The 18957-nt window shown below is 44.7% G+C and overlaps 1 protein-coding gene across 2 annotated transcripts in view; it reads left to right on the top strand.

Moving 5' to 3' along the window:
* The first annotated feature begins 13302 nt into the window (after window positions 1–13302).
* The window catches only part of GLS (glutaminase), a 59428-nt gene continuing 53773 nt past the window's right edge, over window positions 13303–18957 (top strand). For both annotated transcript variants that reach the window (XM_030241568.2, XM_030241569.2), the window contains exon 1: window positions 13303–13695. In XM_030241568.2, the coding sequence (XP_030097428.1) occupies window positions 13352–13695 (344 nt within the window). In that variant the 5' untranslated portion in view covers window positions 13303–13351. The remainder of the gene's footprint in view (window positions 13696–18957) is intronic.

Genomic DNA, 18957 nt, shown 5'->3' with positions numbered 1-18957 from the left:
TTTTCTGTGCTTTCCCTAACCCCTTTTCCCTATCTGGTGTCCATCCCTAAATGCACAATGTAGCTTTTTGAAGTGGACAGTCACACAGATGTGTTGTTTCAGGTGTACAGTATGACTTGTGCTTGACTCAGAGGTTCACCTGTGGCTCTGCTGTTGGTGGGTCTGGAGCAGCCTTGGCAGTTTGCAGCACTTCATTCAGCACTACAGGATGACAGCTAAATGTTGACTTGTATGATTTATTTTCTTTCACTGCAGAAGAAAAATGCCAGCTTCTCTCAAGGGGGCGGTCACCAGAACCTAATGCTGTGGAAAAAACAACAGCTCACCCTAACAGAAAAAACCTGTAAGGCTGTTGCTCTGCTCTTCATGAAAGACAGTATGTTTGAGCACCCATCCCTAGCACTTGTCTGTACAGTCACAGACAGCTCAGCCACCCTGACCACCCTTTCTTGCGCTTGGAAAGATGTCTGCTGCGTGGTCTGTGTCATTGTTTTCTCATTACAGCTACCTGCCCATTAGCGTAATCCTTTCATTGCCATTACATTGAGACATTACATGCTGGGTGCTGTTGCACGCTCCAGGAAGGCAATTTTCCTTCCAGGCATGGCATTTGCTCCTTCAGGATGACTGGCAGGGCTTATCTGGAAGGGATGGAGTCACAAGTGGCAAGACAGGGGTGTCCCATCTTACCACACTTCTGTGCTTTCATCTATAGCTTCCGTGTCCTTTTCCTGAAACACTGTCTTCCCTCTGGTGTATAAATTTTTTATTTTCTAAGTTTAGCCAAAATTCAGGGAACGCAGACCTGACTTTATTCTGGTGACTGTAGTTTTCCCTTTTATTTGACTGGGGTGTGGTTTTGACTGAGCACCTGTTTGATGGGGTGACACTGTCAAATTCTAGTGCTGTCAGGGTGCCAGTCAAGTCCCTGGTTAGGGAGTCAACTCAGAGGGTGTAGCAGTGCAGACCCTGAATGAAACCTCTATTACCCTATGGGCCTTACTCCATAGAGCTGAGATCTGTCTTGCTGTTTTGTGAAGATGTCTGTTGTTTCATCCTGGCTAAGATCTGAATACATTCTGTTATTTAGGCAGAGACTTCAAAGAATGTAGTTCAGTTAGTTGACCTGGGATGCAAACGTTTATTTTTGATGTAGGTAGATGTATTTTGGCTGTGCTGATACATCATCTAGACAGCATGTGAGTGGTGTTTGTGTGTGAATCTGGTCTGGTGCTGACACTCAAGGAGGTGATGATGACTAACAAGATGGTCAAGTTGCCATCTGTCTCTTGATGACTTTACTGTCTCGTGTGTTCTATAGGGCAACATTGACTCTGGGCAGCAAGCAAGGAGGAGGAACTTCCCTCAGTGCTGCCAAACCACATGAGTGATGCTGGACACAGGCAAGATCAGGGGGTGACTCACAGGATGATATGTCAGCTGTGTGACCTTCTGAGCTGGGGCCTGGAGCCAGCTGGAGACCACTGAGCAGCTCCCTCCAGATGCTTTCTTTGTTACTGTCATGCAGTCTCTTCAGTGCCATGGTGGCTGTCATCTGCATGTCCCAAATCAGCTGAGGAAGCACTTGACTGCTTGTCCTCTCAATCCTCCAGCAGAGCTTGAGTACTGAAATGAATGTGGAGGGGTAGGGGTAGGTTCAGATGAACAAAAAGGATCTCTTCCACTTGCCCTGTGTAAGACCTCCTGGGATGATTTAGCATATTAAAAAATGCAAGTGGTTAAACACACTACCCATATTCTTGAAAATGCTTTCCTGACAGAAGACATTACTTTTGTGTGTTTGTATAATACTATTGCTATGGTATTATGGCCTCTTTTATCCCCCACCTTTGTCAGGGCAGGAACAGCTTGCTTTGTGCAGTTGTGGCACTATCAGGTTGCTGAAAGCTCTTGCTTCATTTATCTTCAGCTCCTTGGAAGTGCTGAGGGCTGCAAGCCAGGCTGCGAGGTGAGAGTGATCATGGCAGTCCCTTCCAGCAGCAGCTGGGGAGGATGTTTCTGTGAGCACAGGTACACAGGCCTTGGCTGTGCACAGCTGAGAACATGGAGGGGAAGATTTGCATGTGTGTGTTTTAATCTCTAGGGTCAAGAGATTAATATCTGCGTGGGTTCACAGCGAGTGTGTCAGTCCTGCACATGGGAAGGCTGCCCAGAAGTGTGGAGATGTGCCAGCAACTCTTATTTCAAGTGCTGGGATAGGTCATGGCTGTGCTGTGACTGGCTGAGCAGTGAGCCTGCTCTCTTGCATATCCTCCCTGTGTCTGATCCACACTGCCCTGGGCATCCAGGAAATCCTTTCCACTGAGTCAGAGGAGGGATCCTGTTGTGTAACAAAGGGCTCGCAATCCATACTGGCTTCAACACAGGATTAGGACAACATCCACACTTTCCCTAAACTAATCTTCAAGTATGCTGGTGGGGCTGGGGCAGCCAGCCTCCACAGGGATGTCCCTGACAGTGGAAAGGGAATTAAAGGGACACCAAAGCTCCTCTTTGCAGGGATGAGCAACAGCCACTGAACTTGCCAGGGAGAGCCAGCAGGCTCCAGGTCGCAGCTGCTTCCCATCACTTCCATTTCCTGGATAATAGTGCTCATTTCTTTCCAGATTTGACTTGCCTGGGAACTCAGTAACATCTGTTCCTCCAGGTTTCATCAAAGATGAATTTCCTCGTGGCAGAAAAGGCTTTTAGAAGTTGTTTTGTCTTCCCCCCCGCCCCGGTTTTGTTCTCAGAGCAGTGACTTCAAGTGACGTTTATCTCTAAAGGACATTATAAAAATGATAAGCTTGCCCTGCATTTTGCTTTTTGCTAAACAGTTTCTGCTCTGACTTGCTCATGATGCCAGCTCCAAAAGCCCCTCTTCCCACTGTTCAGGGAGTTCCAAAAACCCCTCTTCCCATTGTCCATGCCAGGAGCCCTGCTCCCATGTGCTGCCTTGTGTCACACAAATGCTGGACAGATTGGCAGTGCCACTACAACATACTGTGCTATAGCCAATTCTGCTGAGGATTCACAAAAGGCAAAGGTATGTTCACTGCTGCACTAATAGGAGTTAGAAAATCAAAAAGCCTCACAACGATGATAATAAACAGATTATTTTCTTAGTAAAAACCACCTCTTTAAATGGCTGTTTGCATGTGTAAGCCTGCACTCAGAGTTCTGGAATTTTTTAGTGGAATGTGGCATAGTTCATCTCTATAAGATCACTTACAGAACTTAGACATTTTTTAAAAATGATTATTTTTTTCTTTTCATAAACCCAAAACTAATTAGCTTTGTTAAGAATGCTTACCTCATGATTGCTTGTAGCATCATTCCTCATTGATTTCTCTTCTTGTAATCTTATTATTATAGGGCAAAAAAAGCATGTAATTCTTTAGGAAGGAAACTGAAGCAGTTAAGAATAATTTTATTCTCATGCAGCCCAATTCTAAAGCATTTCAAGCACTGAGCTCTTAGTGCCTTCAGTGGACAGCCTTGTGACACCTGTGAGGAATGCATTTATTTAAATGACCTCTCTCTTGGGCCATGGCACGGCCTTTGCACACAGGCAGGCGTGACCCCGTGGACTGTTCCCAGGAGATCCCTTTCTGCTCCAGAGAGAGTGCCCTGACATCCTTCTGCGCACTCTGCTCCGAGGTAATGTGTAACAGACTGCCAGTCCTTTTGGGAATAATCTTCTCCATCCACTTGCAGCTCTGATCTGCAAGCCTGTGAGAGCTGAAGGTTAAGCAGTTCAAGTTCAGGCTGGAAGATGCTGCTGAATTTCTCTGTGAACTCTGAAATAGGCACTCAAAGGTTACACCTGAACTTCGTGGCACAGCTGCCTCTTACTCATGCCCTTGAACTGACAAGGCCAGGAGGTAACAGAGGTAGGGACAAACCAGCTCTGTCCTGCTGCGGGCTGGCTGAAGCAGGTCTGCTCTGCTGCTGCTCTTTTTGGAGCACAGCATTCCCAATATGGAGTTTCAGCAGTGCTCCACTTCAAAACTGGTCTGTGTCTGTCTGTCTGGGTGACAGGCACCTGGTGACTGGTCTGCTTCTGCCTTCATCTCATGCATATGATAGTCTTCCAGTTCCTAAGGTGGAGGTCTCAATGTGCCAATAAATGTGGCCTAGACATGAGAAGTAGGCAAGAGACAGAAATAAGCTGGCAGAAAAGCACAGCTGTAATGCTATTAAAGGTGCTCATTCTTTTTCTCCTCCTTGTAATGTTTACTTGGCAGCTTTGGAGCCAATTCTCTCTGCAATATATTTGGGGATACAAAAAGAGGCTACCAGCCTTTTTTCAGAACTACTATGTGGGAAGAGCACTGTTCCTCACAGTTTTCTTTTTCCATACAAGCACTTGTCCTGAGCCAGACTCAATGCCATTGAGGTGGGGTGAGCCAGGCATCCAGAGCCTGGCCAATCCTCAGGAAGTGATCAGCAGCAGTCCATCACACAGATCCTTTTGCTTGTCCTGAAGTACAGGGTCATTGGATTGAGCTGGTGGATGTTTCAGCTCATTACCTTCCTAAGTTAATGGTTCTTGTTACCCAAATTAGTACTGAGATGTAAATTAACCTTTTCCCTCTTATCTGTTAAATAAAGGGTATAATCTCTATATTCAGGATGTTTCTAGAAGATTATTACTCACTAGCATGTGGTTTCATTGATTAGTTCCAGTTCTAGCAATCATTAACAACTACTGGTAGTTTAAGAATCACTTCTTATTTCAAAGGGTGGAATTTATTTGGCTTTACACCAAGGCAGGTGCAGTAAACCCTGCTAAGCATTACCTTTCTCTTCAATCCTACTTCTGTGTAAAAAGGCAATACATTCTACTGCTTGTGCTTTTTCAACTCTGAATTTTACTGTTAAGAAAACATGTTGACATATCAAACAATGTAACTAACAGGCAAAGAACAAAATGAGTCACAATATAGGCTATTTTTTTTTCCTTTTAGACTATGCTTTCCCTGTTCGAATATATCAATCAAAAGACAGAAATACAACTTAAAAGGCAGATAACCAGAAGAAAAACTTGCAGAAATATGCAAGGTGAGATAAACTGGATCAAAGAATTGCATGGAAATACACATAATGAAAATGCAAGCATGAGACAAAATGTAACTTCTTGATTAAACATGACTAACAGAGCATCTTGATAGTTTGTGACTGCTGAAGTCATGATACAGTAAATGCTGGGGAGGAAACAGAAAGGTGTCTGGATGACGTTTTCCTGACCATAAATACGTGAATAATTACATCTATCTGTTCTACATGCCTTCTGGCCCAAAATACTCAATATAGTTCACTTTTCATTTGTTATCTTAAAGCATTTTTAGCTGAAGATATCCTCCCTACCACAGCTGGGCTGCTCAACTATGCCACTGTTCTCTGACTGTTTCAGCAGAGCTGATCCTCAAATATCCAATGAGACTTTAGTGAAACACAGCACATATAGCAAACAGCCTGAAAACAAAACAAAAATTCCTACTGAATGGACCACATCAGGGGCTTAGATTTGTTCTCAAATTAGGCCCATGAAGTCTTGGGTGATTAGTGTGGGTATTACAAAGTTATTTTCTGTGCAACTTTTTGGCAGGATAAGAGATGCTCTTGTAACTCCAGAATTTGTATTTTCTGAAATCAATATAATCATATTATTCAGATAGGCAACTGGTTTGGCCTTATGCCTTATTATAGGGGTATCTGATTGCCCAAAGCTCCAGGTGAAACTTTATCTGAATGTCCCAAATATCCAAGCCACGTGGTCATAGTTTAAAAACTGCCTGGGACAGGAAGGCTGTGAAGTCTCTTATCTGACAACATCCCTTTCCTGTAGTACAAGGCCAAGTGTACAGAGAGAAACAAAATTATCAGCATTTCTTGGTTACTGCTCTTCCTTTGAGCCCTTCTACAGCATGTTAATTCAAAACACCTTAAGACATGTTTCACAGCCTTATCATGTGAAACTCCTCTTTCCCAAAGCAGAGAACAGTGACCTGTGAATTTGTAAGCCAGCTTGTTTCACTTCTGTTTTGTAGTTCAATATCTGTCTCAGGACAGCTGTGGGGGAGTGCAAAACCATGGCACGTGCGTGGGAATGAGTGATGTTGCCACCAGAGTTCACACCATGCTAGAAACACACCAATTTCCACATCACAACCCAGTCAGCTAAGGTAAAACCCCAAATAATTTGGTCTAATACTGCTATGAAAAGTATACTGAGGGCTAAAAATACTATTTAAAAGGTACAGTTTCTTGTCTTGTATGTTTTTTCCCACAGCTCCTGACTTCTGGGAGAGTTGTTTCAAGCCCTGTCCAAAAAGATGGAGCATTATGGAGCAGTTAAAGATGATGTGAAGAAGTTCTGTGACAGCAGTTAATGTTACTGAAGCACAAATCTTTGTCTTCCACAAGTGTTTCAAGTGCACCAAAAATACCATACAAAATTTTTGAATGTTTTTCTTCTTGGAATTTAGGATGAACATACACATGTTTAAGCAGCAGACTAATTTCTAGCAAAAACATGTACTTAATCCAGGCTATTTTAAAACCTTCATCACTCTACTTTTTAAATCTTGGGATTCGGTTTTGCAGATCTTCAGTTCCCTGGCCTACTGTTGTGGAACTGTTCAAAAGTCCTTGGATAAACATTAAATACCCTTGGAGTATGAGGGTACACCACGTACTACTGGAACTGCTGCTGGTCTTTCTTCCTTTCACCTCCCTAAGAAAGTTACATGTTTATAAAGAGAGAATTAGATGTGGGGAATGGAGAGAAATCTTTCAAGGTTACATCCTTCAAGAACTAAAAAACTTGTCTGTTTTCTCATTAGTCTTTATGGGACCTTTTGTTTTTAAGTAAACAGGAGACTTAAACACTCTTGCAGCTTGGGAGGAGACTGGCAACTCACAGCAGTTGCAAAGAAGGCTGAGGACTCAATCACCTGCAGCAAAAGAAACGAGAGGGTGCCAAAAATATCAGGGCAGAAAAAAGCATGTGGTTTTGCTTGTGAAATTTGTCATTTCAGAGGTAGTGGGATTGTGTTGATGCTGGCATTATACCTTGTACCCAATCAGAGTGGTTTCTATGTACTCCAGAGGAGCCTTCTGGAAGTGGAAGACTTTGAAACTGTTTTGACTACCACTTATGATGAGACAGTTTCCATTACAGTCTGACTGCTTGTTTTGCTTGCTTCATTTTACCTTGTTTTGTTTTGTTTGTCTGCTTAAGACTGGATGTTTTGTCAAGCTTAAGCCTCTACATGGCCACAGGTATTCGTGAAAAGGTAAAACCAGGGCTTTTCCTTCATGGGACAATTTAATGGGATGCAGTTTTATGCTTTGGCTTGAAAGCTTGCATCTCTCCAAGGGTTTTTTTAATGTGCTGAAATTCAGAGCTGAAAGCAACTAGCTTAGGATAGGGGGAGGATGCAGCACATGCTGGCTTCTCCATCACTTCAGAGCTGAAGTGGCACTGCAGATCATGGAATGGTTTGGGTTGGAAGGGACCTCAAAACCCCCTCATTCCAAATCCCTTCCATGGAGAGGATGACCTTTTTACTAGGCCAGCTTGGTCCAAGCCCCATCCAGCCTTGCCTTGAACACTTTCAGGGATATGGTAGCTTCTGTGGGCAACCTGTGGAGGGCCTCATCAGCCTCACAAATTAAGAATTTTTTCCCAGTATCTGATCTAAACTTGTTCTCTGTCAGTTTGAAGCCCTTGCTCTTGTCCTGGCTCTGAGTTCCCTTGTCAAAAGTCCCTCCCCATCTTTTCTTCAGGCCCTTTAGGGGCCTAATAACTGAGGTGTTAATGGTCAGCCAGTGACTGCCCAGTGCTGTGGAGCTCTGTGCATGACAATCCAGCTGGTAGCCAGCCCCAGTGTTCTGATCTCTGCCAAATGCTGGCACCAATTTTCCATGTCTGTTCTCAAGAGCAGCAAGACACGAGCCCATGGGCTGCCCTGAGCTCCCCCATGCATGCTCATCTCAGGCATATAATGGGGCAGTTGGATGATGTTGTCACTTGTTTCTTTTTGCTTGCACAAGATCACCCAGGCTGATGTTTGAGCACTGGGAATACAAACAGAAGATCCAAATTTGCTCCTGCTCCCTGGCCTCTGTTAATATCAAGACTGCAGTTTGAGACATCATCAGAATTAAGCACTAGATGTGACTGTGAGTGGAATGCATGGGGTATATAACACCATGATTTAGGTAAATTGTAGTGCAAATAACATGCAGTGTGCTGGATGCAGCAGGGAATGCTTTTCTGTTAGCTGCTCAAGGTGGATGTTCTGACATGTGAAGAATTTAACATCTGAAAAATGCTATGACTGATAATGAGAATGAGGAATGATGGTGCTGTCTCACCAACCAAGATGAAAGGAAGCAGGTTACCAATAGAGTAATGGGAAAAAAGCATTGAGGATTGCAGGTCATCCTCAATAACTCTGCTTCTGTGGTTTGCTTGCTCTTGTTAGGTATGCTAGAACACATCATATGCTGTCTGCTAACCATGCTAGGAATGTCCTTGTAGTCTTTCTTCATGTCAATCTTAAAAAATCCTCCAAATATTCTTCCCTGTGAATTAATTCCTCACTGCCTCTGTTTGCCTGGAATGTGAGTGATATGAGCTGAGCTACTGACTCATCAATGCGCTATGCAGGGAGGGCATTTTTGATTTTATTTTATTGCTTGTCACTTGAGATCACTCCCTAAACCAGTTCTTTCCAGTTAAATAAATCCTCTGAATGTTTTCCTCCTTGTTGGATTTCTGAGCTATGATGCCCAAACATTTGAACATTCATTTTCTTAGATTAAATAGTAACTATTTACTGCTTATGCTTCTAGGCTCAGAGGAAACGGTTCTGTATCCTCTGTACAATCCAAACGGGAATGTTTTTGTGACTGAGTACTTTTCTCTTGAATGAATATAAAAATATTAACCAAAGGTGCAGCAAGTTAGCCTCACAAAAGAAAAGAGTATTCTTAGGAACTGCTGTTGGAATGGGTAGAAATACTTGAGTAGATAATAGTTGTCTCTGGTCCTTAGTTCTCTTTTGGAAAGTATTACCCCACAACAAATGAAATGGAGCCAACATAACCATTTAAAATAGTAAAGTAAACAGTTCATGTCGTAGTCAAGATAATCCTTAATTTCTGCTGCTTATCTGAGATCTGCCCTGCTGATCTGATGGGAGGATTTAACCTTCCTGAAAGCTGTTATCAGTGTATGTGCTTGAACTGGGAAGACCTCTTTGCACCTACTTTGCAGAGTCCTTTCTCCTAGGAGATTAATGCTGCTATGCCCCTTTTAGAAAGGATAACCTCTGAAATATGAATTATTTTTAGAGAGCTATACTAGGAATATTTTACCACAATACAGCTTAAGGGAAATACTTTAAAAATAATGCCTATTTAAAAGATCCCCTTCCTTCCGTCCTTCCTGCCGTCCTTCCTTCCTTCCGTCCTTCCTGCATTCCTGCCTTCCTTCCTTCCTTCCGTTCCTTCCTTCCTTCCTTCCTTCCTTCACTTCCGTCCTTCCTTCCTTCCTCCTTCCTTCCTTCCGTCCTTCCTTCCTTCCTTCCTTCCTTCCTTCCTTCCTTCCTTCCTTCCTTCCTTCCTTCCTTCCTTCCTTCCTTCCTTCCTCCCTTCCTCCCTTCCTCCCTTCCTCCCTTCCTCCCTTCCTCCCTCCTCCCTCCCTCCCTCCCTGAAGAACCTTGCTGTCTTAAATTCAAATATTTTTTGTCTTACAAAAGAACATGTATAGTTGTGGAAATTAAAAAGAGAATAATTGGCTTATGGTTACTGCTGGTTGTGTAACCAACTCAAAATAAAAGCTATGGGGAATTTTAATTTCAAATTTCTTTGCTCTGTGTGGAAACCATTTTGTAATTTTCTGTTTCTCTTGGGATACTGTGTGAAACACAGAATGGCAGAGCAGATGGCGTGTCTTCTCTTTCCAAAGAGACAAGTAATACCACTGTGTTCAATGGAGAAGTCTAAAGGGGGTTTTGCTGGGATATGGGAAAGCCCAGTCCAACATCTGGATCAATACAAAAATCAGTGTCAGTTTAACAGGTTTAATGTATAATGCTTTCCCAAGCAAATGATGGTGATTTTGATGCTGTTTTTACTACATTTTTAGGGCTTATTTGAAATTCTAAAAAAAAAATAAATCTGTCTTTAGATTAAGACACTCTGATATACCTGTGCCAGTGGGAGGAGGGGAGAGAATCAGTGGGTGAAATGTCTCAGGCTTAGTCATAGTAGGAGCAAGGAGTGATGGCCTGAATTATGCAGCAAAAGTTCTCAGAATGGTGAATGAGTCACTAGTGCCCTTGAACTTTCTGGATCTGAAACTATATTTATCATTTTGCATTGTTCCCAAGCTGTGTAGCTGTAGTCCCACACACAGAGCAACTTGCATTTTCTGCCCTCGCCAGCTAAAAAAACAGACAGGGGAATTTCCAGGGAGAGAAGTCGAGGTTCAATTTCTTTAAGTGAGTTTTAAGAAAAGCTTTAATGAAGAATACCTGCAGTGGGAGATGACTAATGTAGTAATGTGAAGGCAATACTAAAAGGTTAAATACAGGAATAAGGTAGTAGCATACAAAATAAAAATATAAAAATATTAAAAAGGAAGTGAGTAAAATTAAAGAGATCCTGTAGGGTCAAGTATCATGGGGTGCTGTTTTGAGAGGCAAACATTTTTGTGAATGTAGTAGCCTTTTCTTCTCCGTCCTACCACCTTATCTGAACAGAAATGTTCTGAACAGAAACCAGAGCACTGAAAGGAAAGATCCAGATCATAATATTTTCATTCCTCCATTCTTCTCCCCCTACAGTACAAGAGATTAATTAGACACGTTTTTGCACCAGGTTGTGGCTAAACAGCTGGCTTAGAAAAGAGTGCAGCTGTCATACCAACAAACCACCTTGGCACTAAAATTCTGAATCTTGCAGTATCTGCAGAACTACGTGTTCAATTAGTGACCAAGTGCACAGTCTGGAAGAGACAGCACTCACAGTCTCTGGTCTTAGAACAGCAGACTCTAGAAAAAAATGGAAAAGGTGCTTGAGAGACTTCTATCTTTAGAGTATTTTACGTAACACAATTTTAAAAATGAGAAATATTATTATTGGGCAGCAGGATAAAAGAGGCAGTATTGGCTTGCCAAAAAGGATTTAGCAAATGAAAATCCAAAATTAGTTCCAGGAAATATAATAGGTAACGTAATAAGTACGTGAGAAATGCAGGTACTTTGCATTTTTGTATGTGAAGTTACTGCAGCACAGGATTACACATCCCACACTGGTATTTCAAGTTTCCTTGATCAGTGGGAAGCAAAACCATTGGTGTGTGGAGGCTCAATTTTATAGGCATAGATTGCCAGCTATCTTTATATCTTCCTCCAAAAACCCTCATGGCTGTTGTGACAATTTATTAGCATAGGGAACTCCTGTGGGTATTTGTGCTGCCGGGTAAGTAGAAGCACAAGGCAAGACTATTCTCCATGTCTATTTGTAATCTCAGTGCATGAAAAATGGGTAACAGAACCCCCTCTGTTTCATGGGGTCTTTAAGAGTAAGTTACTATGCCTAGACAGCTGAAACTTTTAATCTGGGGGGTAGTGGAAAACAAAATATCAGTATCTTCAGAGTAAACCATTTCAAATAAAGTGCACATCAAGATCATTTTAACTCAGACTTAACTTCTAACTTTTCCGCCCCCACCTCTGCCAAACATAATAAACATAGCAGATGAAATAAACCTCAATGCATGGGGAAATTGTTCACAAGGAAAGTTAACAGTAATAAACTCCCAGCTCCACAAGTATTTACATTTTTGCTCCGGAAATTAAGATTCCTAAACTGAGAAGACTAGGGACAACTAAAAAACTGGTTTGCATGTTGGCATTACTGAGGAAGTAGGATGACAGGAATCTCATCTTCTACTGTTACCCATAATGGATAAAATTTGCTAATATAGATTTGTACTCATCCAGAACGAATTTAGCAGTTGGTGATGTGAGCAAAGTTTCGTCAAGTAACTGCAAAATCTGTGACTTCCAAAGTGCTGCATCCTGACAGCTGTGACAGAAGCTTAAATGTATATAGAGAGTGACATTTACACCTTGTGCTGAAGCCTTGCAGTTATTTTCTGCTACTCTTCTCTGCTACACTTTTGCTTTTAGGACTTCACAACCATGGGTTGGTGGCTCCCAAACTGGGACCTGTAGGTGAGCAGCAGCAAAATTTCCACGCTCTGATTAAATGTTGGATGATGTGAACATGAAGAATGGCCACACCCTAGGCAGACAGGTGGTTGATTTTTTTGTGGGCTTGTGTTTGGTTTATTTTTTCTCAAAACCCCAATACTTCAGACATTTGACCAAGACTTACAGCCTCCACTGTAAATTTTGGCAATGAGCTATACAGTTACCCTTTTACTGAAAGGACATGGAAACCCCTTAGGAGCTCTGCTCCTTGCCAGAAGGGTTTGACCCAAAAAGTGTGAGAACAACCATTCCTTCTGAGTGCATTTCCAAGAGGCTCCTGTTTGCTGAGCCCTTTCCTAGGGTGCCTGGTGGGTGAGGGACACAGGCCCTGCGCATCCTTCTCTCCCCTCTGTGGGGAGCATTGCAGTCGTGCCAGCAGAGGTTTATTGGATATTAGGAGAATGTCCTTCACCCAGGGAATGGCCGGGCAATAGAACCGGCTCCCCAGGGAAGTGGTCACAGCCTGACAACAGTTCAAGAAGGGTTCGGACTAAGCTCTCAGGCACAGGGTGAGGTTCTTGGGGTGTCCTGGGCAGGGCCAGGAGCTGGATTCCATGATCCTCCTGGGTCCCTTCCAACTCAGCACAGTCTGTGATCCCGCCGGCACGGCAGAGGCGGTGCGCTTCGTAATCAAAAACATACAGTTTTAAAAAATGGCCATATCCATGGCAACCTGAACCCGACACCGCCGCAGCCCAGCCCGCTCCCAACGCCTTTACACGTCGCAGGGCGAGGGAGGGAAGGAAGGAGGGCGCAAAGGAATGAGGGAGGGAGGCGGCGCCCGGGGCCCCCCTCAGCGCTCCGGGTCCGCCCGCTTGGGGCGCTGCTGCTCCCGCCCCGCCGGCCGCGCGCGACACCAGCGGCCCCGCGGGGAGGCTCGGCCCGCGCCGGGGGCGTGGCAACGGCCCTGAGTGATGTCCCTGTTGAGCAATGGGCGTGCCGCACGCCTGACAGTTAAGCGGGCTCCGCCAATGGCGCGCAGCGGGGGGCGGGCACGGCGCGGTGCGAGAGGCGCGGCCGGGCGGCGCGGCGGGCAGTCGGCGCGGTGGCGCAGGATGATACGGCTGTGGCGCTCGGCGCTGCTGCGGGAGCTGCTGCTGCTCGGCCCGCCGGGGGCGGCCGGCAGCGGGGCCCCGGCCCCGGCACCCGCCGCCGGGACCAGGCGCCTCCAGCCGCCGCTCGCCGTTCTCGGCGCTAGCCCGCCCGCCGCCCGCCGCGGCCCGGCGGCGCTGCCGTCAGCGCGAGGTCTATGCACCCGCTCGGAGGGAGCCTTGGAGGAGCCGGGGAAGGGGGCGCAGGCGCCGTCGCCGACTCCCGGCGAGCCCCCCGCCGACAGCGGCCACAACAATAACCACGGCGGCGGCGGCAAGGAGGTGGCCGTAGGCGGCGGCGGGGAGAAGTGAGTGTGGAGGGGGCGGCGGGCGCGGGGGATGATGCGGAGGCGCCATGTGAGCGCCGCCTCCCCCTCGCACGCGTGGTGCCTGCGGAAGGGGCCGGGCCGCGCCGGGCGGGCGCTTCCCCGGCAGGTGCGGGGACCCCAGGGCTGCCGGCTCCATCCCGGGCGGTGCGGGCCCGGCTGCCGGCGGCTCGGAGCGGGGCAGAGGCGCGCACGCGTGGCGGGGGTCGTGTGCGCCGCTCGGGGCTCCGCTCCCCGCGGCGTGCGGCCCGGGCAGCGCTTCGGGCTTCCCCCGGCACCCCCGGGGGTCTGTCCCGCCTGTGTGCGGGGGTGCCTCCGTCAGGAGGGCCGGCGCAGGTGGTAGGGTGGCTCTGGTAGCGCTTCCACTTGGCTAAAAATATTTTTCAAGAGAAGCGAAAGCTGTGTCATCTCGCATTAATTATTAAAGGCAGTGTGCATGGTGCGTAGTGCTGCCTCGGAAGTTTTGCAGCGCTGTCTTCTCCGCGGATGCGTCCCTGTGTAACCTGCCCTAGGGTGACCCAGCCTTGGCCGGGGCATTGGGGGCTGGGTGATCTCCAGAGGTCCCTTTCAGCCCTAACAATTCTGTGATCTAGTGCAGCCAGGCACAGATACTGCCATCCGTATGTGGTGAGTACAGATGTTTATAGGCGCTGCGGGATGTGTGCCTGTGCCGAGGTCCTTACTTGTCTCTTAGTGACAAAGGTATGTGCAGGTAGTAGAATGATAAGGTATATTTATATGAAGTTAATATTCCTTTACTCAGAAACTGAAATATTTCTTAAAAAAAAACCCCAAAAACATCAGAGACAAGTGTATCAGCTCCAGTCTTTGTACCTGGCAATGACTGGTTAGTGGATACCAGGGGTTGACTATAATGATGAGGTAAATGGTTTGACATCCTTCTATGTTATTCTTCAGCATTATGCAAGTCTTGAGTATTCATTTCCTACCACCCCCTGTCTTGGCAGTTGTACATTGGCTGTTTGAACCAGAGTACATTTAGAATGATAACCTTTTACAAGAAGTTTGACAGCTGAACTGCAAACTCCATGAAGACTTCTCCTTTGTATGTGTTTGAAAAGTGCCCCATGGCATTCCTGTAGGCACCTTGTGCGCTGACTGTGGGGTAGCATAATTAAAATTAAACCCAAGCTGCTTTCCCAGGTTTTGCTATGCTTATTACCTAGATGAAAAGAGCAAATGACAGAAGAAACAGGTCCGAGAAAGGAGTACCTTGTTTTGACACTGAACAAAGTCTCTGCTAGTCTAATGCTAAGAGGAAGTCTGGGGAAGATTCCACAAAGCCAGTCAGGAAGGCTTCAGCCCTTAGCTTGTTAACAGTTCTGCTTTTCAGTTCTGGTTTGTGGGGGTTTTTTTTAGCATGAACTTCAATATGGCAGGTGGGGAGAGAGGCTGTGACCTTGTTCTTTTCTGCTTTTTTCCCCCCCCAGATGCATCAGATAGTCAGCCTGGTTCAGTGGGGTGCAGCCTGCTTTAAAGGCATCACCAGTTACTTCTGCTGTCACATGCCTTAAAAATTGCATGTCCGTCAGGTTATGTAACTGTTTGCAATATAATACACAATCACAACGGGTAGTATTTCTAAATCTATGTCCTTGTTCTACAAATATGAAGTCTCACCTTTGAATTAGCTCTCTAGATAGTGTTTTGGAACAAAATATATCCTTCTGTAGTCAAATAGGTGTGATTTATAAAGACTGCACTTCTGTTTTCAAGCAGAAATAAAGACATTTAAAACTTTGGAAAAAACCAGCATGCCAGCTGTGATGGGTTTTTAAAGATATTGCAAAGGTGGTTTATTGAAGAGGTACCATTAACTTAAACTGAGCTGTTATTAGCTGCCTACAGCTAGCATCAATTAGGGAAATTCTTTAATTTCTCACATGTGTGGTAAAGCTATGTAGTCACAAGCCAGTGAAACACTTTTTATAATTTTTGGCTTTTGACAAAAGAATGTATTTAAAAGTCAGATGTTTGTTCTTTAAATCTTACTGCAAAATGAACAGGGAGAAATTCTATAAAACATCTAGCATGTAGTTACAAACACAGAAAAACCTAGAAACTTTCTTTTCATTTCAGGTTGTGCAGGAATTCCTGGTGGCACATTAGTCAGGATGCTTTCATTCTTACTTTTCTTGAAGCTGAACTGTGAAAATTTCCTTCAAGCATTTGTAAATGGTACATTCTGCGTGGAAGTCATTGCTATATTAAGACAGAGTGCAGGCTCGAGAAGAAAAGTGAGGTTCTTCAAAAGACAGGTGTCTGAACTGCACTGACAACTGGGCTAAGTCAGTGCAGTCTGTATTCTGCTGATTCCAGCACTTTGCCATCCCCAGTGTCTTAACATTTGAGTGGTGTTTGTCAAATGGCTTGTGGACCCAACTGGCAATAGCCTTTTTCCTTTTTTTTTTTGTTTTTTTCTTTTAGTTAGTGAGCTTTTTTTTTTCCTATTTGATTATAAGGTCATGGTTCTGGGATGCTGAAATAACTCATGATGTCAAAAGACAGCAGTCAGGTTTTCCTGTTTATTTGCTTTCCTAACACTCCTTGTGTACAGAGTAGGAGTTCCAAGTAAAAGCCTAAAATACTCTTTGCAAAGACTACACAGAAATTTAGAACAGTTCAATTCCTCATAGTGAGGATAAATTATAAAGTCTGTGGCTGATGAAATAACTAGTATCCCATTGCATAACCAGATCCCCATGTGCATTATTTCCATAACATCTTCCACCACCTCCTTATCCCTGCTATCCAGCCTTCACACTGTGTGTCCAACTGAAACTTAATGTATTTTGGATAGGAAAAGTAATTGAGCTTAAACTGAGAGTGGTCACAGACCGTTAGATTTAATTAGTAGGAATTGTGGATTAAAACACAATAGTATCCATGCTCATGCCTGAGTTATTAAAACACACTAGCCGAAGACACTCCTCAGTGACAGACATGTATAACATTTAATACCCCTTGCTCCTGCTCTCAGTGTAACTGTTTCAATGGAACTGCTTCCTTTTACTTTCAGTGTAAGAGTTCATCTTGTACTGGACAAGAAAGGGATGAAACAGTTTATCTTAGTAGAAGCTATTTCTAAATTAAAAAGGCCTTGATTAAGGTGAGAGGGAGAAGCAAAACGTGAGTGACCCTAACTTTTGAAAGTTAAATTGCTCATGTTTTTAAGCCAAATTGCAATAGTGCTAGATGCTGGCATATGGAATATCAACAAACAGTTAAAGGAAATGGTTTTGTTTTGTTTTAATGACAAGGGAGTGGTAGTACTCCTTTTTAAGGGCAGGGATGAATTCTGGAGATACTTTTCAAAAGAAATTTGCTTTTGCAGGCCAGATAACTGAGGAATAACAAGTAACCAGGCAGTGTTTCATTTTGCTGATACTTCTGATGGAGTGTGGATCCAATACTGAGATGCAAGAAACAGAAGTGCGCTTTTATTAGACCTTTCATAACTTCTGTAGAGGCCAAGGTTTTGAAGCTAGAGTTTGGGTTTTTTTGGTTTGTTTTTTTTTTTTTTTTCTTACCAGAAGCACTTTGTTAGCTACTAAACATGTCTGTCTTTGATCTAAGTATAAATATGTAGTTTGCTCTTGAACAATGATAGTTCTTGGGTAAATAGCTGCTTGCCTCTGTTATGGGACCAGTGTCTCACTGTAGGAGTGGACAAAAAGCAGTTGCTTAGTGACTTGACAAGTGTTGGGAGATGGAACCATGATCTACAGCATCTGTAGTATGGTGACAACTTCTTCAGGGTGCCTGTCTTAGGTAGAGTGGCTACTGACTGTGACTTGCAGCTCTCATAGAATCCCAGAATAGTTTGGATTGGTAGAGACCATTTAAAGGTCACTTAGTCTAAACCCCTCTGCAATGAGCAGAGACATCTTCAACCAGATCAGGCTGCTGAGAGCTTCATGCAAGCTGACCTTGAATGTTTCCAGGGGTGGGGCATTTACTACTTCACTGAACAGCCTGTTCCAGCATTTCATCACCTTCACCATAAAATTTCTTTATTATATCTAATATGAAGCTGCCCTCTTTTAGTGGAAAACCATTGTGCCTCGTCCTGTTGTGACACACCCCGCTAAAAATCCTGTCCCCATCTCTCTTATGGACTCACTCCAGGTACTGAAAAGCTGCAGTGAGGTCTTCCAGGACCCTCCTCCAGCCTGAGCAGCCCTAGTTCCTTGAGCCTTGCCTCTTAGGGGTGGTGCTCATCCCTCTGGCCATCTTGGTGGCTCCCTCTGGACCTGCTCCAATGAGCCGGTATCATTCCTGTGCTGCGGGTCCCAGAGCTGAATGCAGTACTCTGTGTGGGGTCTCAGCAGAGTGGAGTACAGGGGAAAATCTCCTTGACCTGCTGCCCACACTGCTCTGGATGCAGGCCAGGACACATTTGACTCCGAGTGCCCGTGCCTGGGTCGTGTCCAGCTCATCCACCAGCACCCACAAATCCTTGGCCAGGCTGCTCTTGGTCTGTTCTTCCCCAGGATGTGTTGATTCCAGGAGTTACCATGGCCCAGGTGTAGAACCCTGCACTTTACCTTGCTGAGCTTCATGAGGTTCACACCTGGTTAAGCTTCTTGAGTGTGTCCAAGTCCCTCTGGATATTGGCCCATTCCTCAGGCTTGTCACCTGCACCACTCAGCCTGGTGTCGGTGGCAAACTTGCTGAGGCTTCATTTGATCCCGCTGTTGGTGTCATTGATGAAGATCTTCTATGGTCCCAGAGGGACCATTGCTTGTGACAGTAATTGTAACCTCATTTTTGTGACTGGTGTCATATTTGTTAATGATGCCTGAAACTGTTACTAGCAATATCATATCTTTATATCATTTGTTGTTCTGTAAATCCTGTTCTGCATTTTGGCAGTTCTGTCCTGAAGTGCAGAGTGAGAATCTGCCACATTATTTGAAATTTAATCTTGTTTTTATCCTAGAAATTCAGCATTTGTTAAAATGAAGTCCCCCCCAGAATCTGGTGCAGACATTGTACTGATGCAAAAGGAAGATCTGAAAGAAGGACTGTGAAGTCCTTGTGCTTGGAATTCCTGTGTTGGTTTTTCTTGGTATTTAAAAAACCAGTCCACCAGTATTGTAGTCTACAGATTAGTATACTACCAAGGAAGTCTAGTTGTTCAGTAGTCTGGTGCTTATTTCCTTTTTCAAGAGGGTAAAGAAGTATCAAAAGTCATTATTCATGAAGTCAGGTAAACTGGAA

This window comes from Serinus canaria, chromosome 7 (genome assembly GCF_022539315.1).
Source record: "Serinus canaria isolate serCan28SL12 chromosome 7, serCan2020, whole genome shotgun sequence".
NCBI classification, from domain to species: domain Eukaryota; kingdom Metazoa; phylum Chordata; class Aves; order Passeriformes; family Fringillidae; genus Serinus; species Serinus canaria.
This window is presented reverse-complemented; position numbering and strand designations above follow the sequence as displayed.